The 8176-nt window shown below is 60.1% G+C and overlaps 2 protein-coding genes across 2 annotated transcripts; both read left to right on the top strand.

Moving 5' to 3' along the window:
• The first annotated feature begins 626 nt into the window (after positions 1-626).
• On the top strand, positions 627-2451 carry LOC113218187 (histidine-rich protein PFHRP-II-like). Its single transcript, XM_052271400.1, has 3 exons — positions 627-709; positions 873-2106; positions 2447-2451. Exons 1-3 carry the CDS (start codon positions 698-700, stop codon positions 2449-2451), a joined length of 1251 nt encoding a protein of 416 aa, XP_052127360.1. The 5' UTR covers positions 627-697.
• Positions 2452-5883: 3432 nt separating this feature from the next.
• On the top strand, positions 5884-7956 carry LOC127750463 (histidine-rich glycoprotein-like). The gene is made up of 3 exons (XM_052272166.1): positions 5884-6002; positions 6899-7219; positions 7471-7956. Exons 1-3 carry the CDS (start codon positions 5991-5993, stop codon positions 7834-7836), a joined length of 699 nt encoding a protein of 232 aa, XP_052128126.1. The 5' UTR covers positions 5884-5990; the 3' UTR covers positions 7837-7956.
• The last annotated feature ends 220 nt before the right edge of the window (positions 7957-8176 follow it).

The following is an 8176-nucleotide window of genomic DNA, read 5'->3' as shown; positions in this document are numbered from 1 at the left end:
AACGCACCGTTCGCGTCACATCAGGCCAAGCCGCCACGCACTGCGTGGACTAAACACAGAGAAAGGGATCCGTCCGAATTTCTGATCCCTTTGAAAACTGAGTCCGCGACACAAAACGACAAAACCTCGGGCCGAGCCCCGTACCGAGTCGCGTGGGACGATGGTGCGAGACTGGAACCAGGCCACACCAACGTTATTTGGTAACGACAGCTCGTCGCGCGGCATCGACGTCGTGGCGTGGAGCGGCCTCTGGGCCTCAGCCTGGGCAGCGGGTCGGGTCCTGCCTGTCCGAAACTGTAACACGCCCCGGCGTCGCTTGCCGCAAGGTCAATAGGTATTGCAGCTCGGCCAGCCGTCCGGCCGGAGCCCGACGGTGTCCGGCCGGCCGGCCGGCCGGCGACCCAGACCGTGTGGACCAAGCGAGCAACCCCACCATACACACCATACCAGCTGCACGCCAGCGGGCCGCGTGCGAGGCGTCGGGGCGCGCTGCAGCACGGGCACGGGGCGGCCGGGCCGAGCCGCTCCGGACGCAGCGCAGCGTCCGGCACGCCCCTCATGAGCCCGGTCGGCCCGGCCCGGCCCTGGCAGCAGGGGCGTCACTTTTAGAGGCTGTATATAAGGCTGCCCAAGGACCCACGGAAACCATTCTCGACACACGCTTCGCCGCGTCCACATCCACCCGACCCGCACCAACATGAAGGCATTCGTAAGTACAACTTGAGCTCCCCGGGCATCAAGGACACATCACCCCCAGAGCTGACGCGTCGGGGACGGTTATCCTGGACCGTGTCCGTCCGCCGGCGCTCACCTCTAGACGGGTCGCGTGTCCTGGACACAACAGGCGTCTCACTGTTGCTCTCTCTGCCCAGGTTGTCCTCCTCGCCGTCCTGGCTGTGGCCGCCGCCGACAAGACCAAGGCGGCCGACAAGACGGTCAACAAGCGAGGACTCGCCCCACACGCCCACCTCGGCGGACACGGCCTCAACCTGGGATACGCGTCCGGCTTTGGCTACGCCAACGGCCTCGGCTACAACGGCCTCGGCGGACTCGGAGGCCTCGGCTACTCCGCGCTCGCCCACTCCAAGGGAGTCGTCCTATCCGAGAGCCACCACACCCTCATCAACAGAAAGATCGGCGTGCCCGTTCCGCAGCTGTACGGCGTCCCGGTTGTGAGGAACATCGGCGTCCCCGTTCCCCAGGCCATCCCTGTGCCCGTCGACCGCCCCTTCCCCGTCGGCGTGCCCGTCAAGGTGGCCGTGCCCGTTGACGCTCCTGTTGCCGTCCCCGTCGATCGCCCGGTGCCTGTGCCTGTCCATCACGCCGTCCCGGTCCCACACCACGTCGCCGTCCCCGTGCCGGTGCCCCACGCCGTGCCCGTCCCCGTCATCAACAAGGTCGCCGTCCCCGTGCCCGTCCCCCACGCTGTGCCCGTCGTGAAGACCCAGTCCTTCGCCGCCGCGCCACTGCCCGCCCTGCCCCTGCACGGAGCTCACTTTGGCCACGCTGCACCCCTGGGTATCGCCCATGCTGCACCTCTGGGTGTCGCCCATGCCGCCCCTCTGGGTATCGCCCACGGCGCCCACCACCTTGACGCCCACGCCCACGCTCACGTCGGGGCCCTGGGGTATGCTTCCTACGCCCACCACGCCGCTCCGATCAATGTCGCCCACAGTGCTCCCTTAGCCTACGCTCATCACGCTACCCCCGTGGCCTACGCTCAGCACGCCTCCCCCGTGGCTTACGCTCAGCACGCCTCCCCCGTGGCTTACGCTCAGCACGCCGCCCCCGTGGCCTACGCTCAGCACGCCGCCCCCGTGGCTTACGCTCAGCATGCCGCCCCCGTGGCTTACGCCCAGCACGCCGCTCCCGTCGCTTACGCTCAGCACGCCGCCCCCGTTGCCTACGCTCAGCACGCTGCTCCCGTTGCCTACGCTCAGCACGCCGCCCCCGTGGCAGTCGCCCACGACGTGCACCACGCTCACGCTGCCGCCCCTGCCACCTACACTCTGCAGGCCAGCGCCCACGCCCCCGCCCCGGCCACCTACACCCTGCAGGCCGACGCCCATGCCGCCGCCCCCGCCGGCTACGCTCTCCAGCCCCCCCCCTCCCCCCCCCAGAACGGGCCCCCCCCCCATTGCCGCCGCCCCCGCCGGCTACGCTCTCCAGAGCTCCGCCGCCCACCACGCCGCGCCCGCCACGTACGCCGTGCAGGCCGCCGCCGCCCCCGTCACCCACCAGGTCACCGAGCACGTGGAGGCGCACTCGTCGCACGTCACTCACCCCGCGCCCCACCAGCACCACGTCCAGCACGTCGCTCAGCACGTCGCCCAGCCCGCCGCCGGGACCTGGTAACGCGCCAGGGGGCAACTCCAGAGTCATTTCTAGTCCATCATCGACACAATCATCTTCGCTTCATAACTCAAGACTGTGAACGTCATTCTAGTGTAAGAGCGAGCACCGCGTGTGCCCGCATGTTACTGCGTTTTGTTATGTTTATGTTTCACATTGCACCATGTTTTAAATGCAATTTTGTTGAATCGTTGTGATTTTTGACGCGGTTAACGTGAAGAGAGAAATAAATATGTTGTAAACCATATACGAGCACCGTGTCCTATGGGATCCCCTCCGATGCAATGCAAATTGGCCGGCAGGAAGGCGCTCATTGAAGATGGCTTAACCAAACCGGTCGGGTGGGCCGCGTGGCCGGCGCCGCCCACCGCGCTCTTGACCAAGAGTAGATCGATTAACATTGCGCAGGCCGCGCGGGGCCCCTGGCCGGGCTAACTGGAGCAGGAACTAGCCACGCATATCTCATTCATAAAGACACCAAAATTTCGAAACGGCAAACACGTTAGGGGGGTAAACTATACCACGGCGCGACCATATAAAACGCGCTAGGGAGAACGTTCAATTAATTGTTCAGCCGTGACAACTGGAACGCGGATCAACCAGGGAGTAAGTCCGGCATTTGCAATTACCAACCTGCCAAGTTCAGCGTTCAGCCAATGCAAGCTCTCATAGCGCCTGATTGGTAGGCAACATCCTGCTTACGGTGCATACGCGTAATGCGGAGTGGCCTATCCGGAGTCTCGCAGGCGCTCACAGGACTCCCCCGAAACTCGCCGAATGAATCTGAGAAAAATACTTTCTGGACGACTCGGCATCGCACCCCCTGAAACAAAGGAAGCACAAAAGCAATCAAACACACGTAGCCATGGAATACCAACAAACGCTGTTTGAGAGTGCATGTCACGCCTATGTCTGCAAGTCTGCAGCAAGCTGCCGACGCCGCCCAGCGGGCAGGCAACCCAATCTGCTCCTCCAGGAGAGGCAGGGCCGTCAGGGGCGAGAGGGGAAGGGGTAGGCAGCTCGCCGCGACGGGCTTGGGCGCGACGCCGAGAGAGCGCGCGGCATGTCCGTCTCCTTCTCGTACACCGCGGCGCCGGCGGCGAGGCGGCGGCTGCGATACAAACGGCGCGCGAACCCGTTGCTCCACGTTCCTTCTGTTCCCTCAACTTCTCCTTGTTTGGAAACGAAGCGGACTCGCGCCGGGGACTGACCGGCCGGCCGCGGGCAGCCTGAGGCTGCGCGGCGGGCTGGCCAGCGGCCAGCGGCGAACCCTCGGCCAGCGGTAGGCTAGGCGCGTGCCACCGGCCGGCTCCAGGACAAGCCCATACCGCTGCACACGGCTACGCTCGGGGACAAGCAGTGGGCGCCAGCGAAATCATTTCGTGTCGATTTGTTTCGGCTAAGCAAAGCCACCCCCGCCCCAAAACCCGTGTCTGGCGGGCCCAGAGGTTGTTCCGCGACCCCTTTAAACAGAGCGTATTTGCGCACTCTACCCTGCCCTGCCGTAGGCCCCTCATGGACCCCACCGTGTGGTCCGGCCGGCGGGGGTGGGCCTAGGGTAGGCCGGCGGCGGGAGAAGGGGTGGGCCAAGCCTTTGCTCCAAACACAGCCGTAAGCGAGGATTTACTGCGAAAGCTTCCCGCGCTGCCCCCCCCCCCCCTCACCTGCCACAAACGCCCCCCATCCAACATGGTACCCCCCCTGGGCCTCGGGCACCCGGGCCTCACCGCGCAGGTACGCAAAGGAGCAGCAGGTAGTGGGGAAGAGGGGGGGGGGATACCGTCGCCCTGTGTGTCTGCTAGTGACTATATCACGGGGCGACTACGTCGTCCCGTACCTGTGTGACAATGTCACGTCGACGGGGGAATTTGTGTCATCGGATCAAACGCCTTGACGCGCACCGCGTTTTGACAGATTCAGACCTAGTAATAAAACTGCTGTAGCTCTGTAGCACACAACAGCACAAACATCCAGCAAAATTTTTCACCAACGCACCTCTTCCTGTAAGCTTTTATTTTCAAATTCAAAAATTGTTTTGTTAAGTGTGTAAACTGAAAAGCCGCGAAAGAGTCTACAATTTTGGAACTTTTGCGATAGGCCTACTTTACTTCGTTCTCAAATTTATACTAAGGCAAAGAAACGGGCGAGACAAAACAAAGGCAGTAGCGGGCAGTAGTGTGGTCGAACCTGATGTGCTGTCGTGCGAGAACACCACAGACGAGACACAGCGTGGGTGAGGTTGAGGGGGGGGGCTTTGGGGGGAGGGGGGGACTGCACCTGTCTCTATCGCACTCTCGTGCCAACTCGACATGCAGCAGGCTCTTATCTATCTCGCTTGCACTGGCGCCCAAGAGTAGCATGCTGCTGCACGATACGCACACGGTGGCAAAACTGGGTCAAAACTAGGTAAGTAAGCAGCCGCTCTGGACCAGCTCGGCCTTGGTCAAGCAGGCGAGTGTCATCGGAGGGAGGGGGGTTGAGGGGCAGGGATTTGACGGAAGCACGCCAACGTGTAGTTTGAGAAAAATGTTTCAGAGCGTCATGCTAGACAAACATGTGAGAAATTTATTTATTTGTTTTGAAAAAGGTCGGGATGAAAGAGGGAGGAGGAAGGGAGATGGAGGAGAGAGGGAGGGGGGAAGGAGAGAGAGAGAGAGAGAGAGAGAGAGAGAGAGAGAGAGAGAGAGAGAAAGGGACAGAAAAGAAGAAGAAGAAGAAGAAGAAGAAGAAGAAGAAAGGTGGTGCGGCGGTCGGCGGTCCCCACCTCTGAAGTGTGGTGAGATGGGCTGACTCATTTGTGGCTGAGGTAGATGATGTGTAGCAGGCTGGGGCGAAGGTAAGGACGCGGCCAGCAACCTTAACACGTGAGAGGGCACCTATTTTTATTTCATTTTTTAGAAAAGGGGCGGGGGCAAATCTAGAATTCTGAATACAAATAGAGTTCCATGTCGGTTGGTGTAAAAAATAAACTAAGGAAAGTTTTCGTAGTGGGAATGAAAGTTACTAACGACGTTACAGTAACTGAAACAAAACAACGCTACGTTGTGCCCGTCCATGTGAGGTGTGGGCGTCGACGAGCGGGAATCCTTTCGACATTCTGATAATAGCTTTGCCTTTCCGAGCCCAGCCGGCACAGCGCAGCAGCTCAGCGGAGCAGGCGGCCCGCACTTGACCTGCTGCACCACCGACTCTGCAATGGCAACAACAGCCATAGCGCACAGCCACCACTGACGGCGTTCTGCGCCTATAATTCTCAACAAAGCTACCACACATGTTAAAAGTCCATAGCAGCTCTCCTTAAAACAAATCAATAGTCCGCTACCGTCGCAGAGCAGTGTGATCACTCACTGGACCAACTATAATAATGAGAAGTAAGTAGTAGACAAGGTCGTTAAACGATATTTTCGTAATGCAGGTCGGATTGCGCTCGGCTGGGCGGGCGGGAGGTCGCGGTGTGCGGTCAGGTGCAAGGCGCTGCTGCAGGCGCCTCACCGCCCCACACATTCGCACATCACACCGCCAGGGCTCAGCTCCCCCCCCCCCCTCCTAGCGAGATGAGCCCTTGTGAGTGATGTACGAGGGGTATATAACAGTGCCGGCCGCCACGGCCCCGAGCACAGTGACCCAAGTACTCTGACATGATGATCTCGGTAAGTGCGCGTTGTGAGTGTGTCCGTGTGTCGCGTTATGTGCCGTGTGCGCGAGTGCGACTAAACAACAGTGCGTTGTTGTGCTGCTCTCTGCCGGCGCTATTTGTGAAGTAGTGAAACAAGCCAAGTTCACGGTCAGTGAAATGACTAGGGGTGGTCCGGGTCGGGCTTGGCTACAGCCGAAGTAGAAGAACAATAATCCGTCGCCTGAGCAATTCGCAAACTACTTCTTGCTCTCCCAGGGGTAACGAAATTTAAGGCAATGTGTAGTCGCTCTGCCAAGTGTGACGTGTGTGGTTCCTGCATTTCTCAGTGCGGTGGATTTTATTCTGCCCCTTTCGCTCCAATTGAGCCCCCTGATTGCGACGCCCACCAGATAGAGTCGAAGTCAAAAATTGCGCGAAGAGTCATAGTTGTGAGAGGCCAATAATATTCAGACGCCATAACAAAACTGTTTTACGGTGTACGCAATTTATATAGCTTGATGAGTGTTTAAGAGTTACAAAAGAAACGTCGTAAGCTAGCGCGACTTGTTCGTGGCATCACGATGTTTTGGTAGAAGAACGGAGCGTCGGCGCGTTATACGCGAGATGAAGTGCGAGAGGAACGGAGCGAAGTTGTCTCTCGCTACCGCCCCCCCCCCCTCCCCTTCCTCTCGCCCCATCGTTGTCACACCGGCGACACCAGGCGACACTGACCCTGGAGGACGGCGCCGACCTCCCGATCGATCACCGGGCATGCACTCCGGGACAAACGCCGTGGCGCGCGAGCGAGCTGGGGCCGCGGCGGCCGCGTATCTCCCGTCCATCGTCGGGCACACGCGGCCGCGTCCGCAAGCGAGCACCTCGACGAGCCCACCGCTCACTCCAGACGCCCTCCTCTGTCCTGTCCCACAGGCTCGCACGCTGCTGGGCTGGGGGCTGTGCGCGCTGTGCGTGAGCGCGGCCCTGGCCGCCCCGGCAGAGGCCGAGAAGGGGGCCGCCAAGGCCGCCGCCGCCGCCGACGGGACCAGGTCGTCGCGCACAGACAAGCGCGGCCTCCACGGCCTCATCGGCGACCCCTACTCCTTCGACCTACACGAGCACGGCCACCACCACCACCACGTCCTGGTGGGCGAGCCGCACGTCAAGAGCGTCGTCATCACCAAGGAGGTGCCCGTCGGCATCCCGCAGCCCTACGCCGTCCCCGTCATTAAGCACGTCGCCGTGCCCGTCAAGGTAAGCTGGCGCATCCGGGAGGTACATCACAATCAATTTGAAGCGTTCACCAAATTCTATCAACTCTCGATTCACCCCGATTTTTCTCGAATTTTTCTCACTTTTCATTAATAATGCTGAGTTTCTATTGACCTTTCCATGTTCCTTTCCCATTTCTTTTGAGTGAAGTAACAGGACAACTGGCTGTTCTTACTTTGTTAAGTGTCCCCAACCGAGTAAAACCACCAATCACCCACATCTTTGTTTTCCAGGTACACGTGCCTGTGCCCGTCGACAGGCCCGTGCCCGTGCACGTCATCAAGCCCTACCCCGTGCACGTCGACAGGCCCTACCCCGTGCACGTCGAGAAGCACGTCCCGTACCCGGTGCACGTGCCGGTCAAGGTGCCCGTGGCCGTGCCTCAGCCCTACCCCGTCATCAAGCACTACCCCGTGCACGTGGCCGTGGAGAGGCCCGTCGCTGTGCCGCACCCGGTCCCCGTCTACATCAAGGAGCCCCACTACCACCACTACCCCGAGGTCATCCACCACGACCACCACGAGCTCCACCACGACCACGACCACCACCATCACCATCACGACCACTCGTACAGCTACAGCCACTTCAGCCACCACTGAGGGTGACGGATCGCATAATTTATTTATAGATCGATTAAGCAAAAGATTGTGCGGAAATGTCGAATTTTATGGCTGTAATAAATGAAGCCGGGTGTTCACCGCGGAATACCTAATTTCAAACATCGAAGTACCCTTGACACTGGTCGGATCCCTGGAAGTACACATTCAGAAGAAAGCGCAGTGGCGAAGGGAAGGGAAGAAAAACTCACCTCTACTTGCCCAAACTTTTGCCGGCACTTCTTTTGTCGGCGCCTTTTGCTTTTGTAATCCCCACGTGGTGATCCATGCAGTCCTAGAGTCCTGCTGATTGCTATGCTGCATGTCACCGCGGGGGGAGAGG

The sequence above is a fragment of the Frankliniella occidentalis genome, unplaced genomic scaffold (genome assembly GCF_000697945.3).
Source record: "Frankliniella occidentalis isolate FOCC.00 unplaced genomic scaffold, Focc_3.1 Scaffold6, whole genome shotgun sequence".
In the NCBI taxonomy this organism is placed as follows: Eukaryota; Metazoa; Arthropoda; class Insecta; order Thysanoptera; family Thripidae; genus Frankliniella; species Frankliniella occidentalis.
This window is presented reverse-complemented; position numbering and strand designations above follow the sequence as displayed.

Coding starts and splice junctions, on each gene's coding strand:
- LOC127750463 (XM_052272166.1), top strand. Junction 7,220..7,470: donor ACGTCGCCGTGCCCGTCAAG/GTAAGCTGGCGC, acceptor TTTGTTTTCCAG/GTACACGTGCCTGTGCCCGT.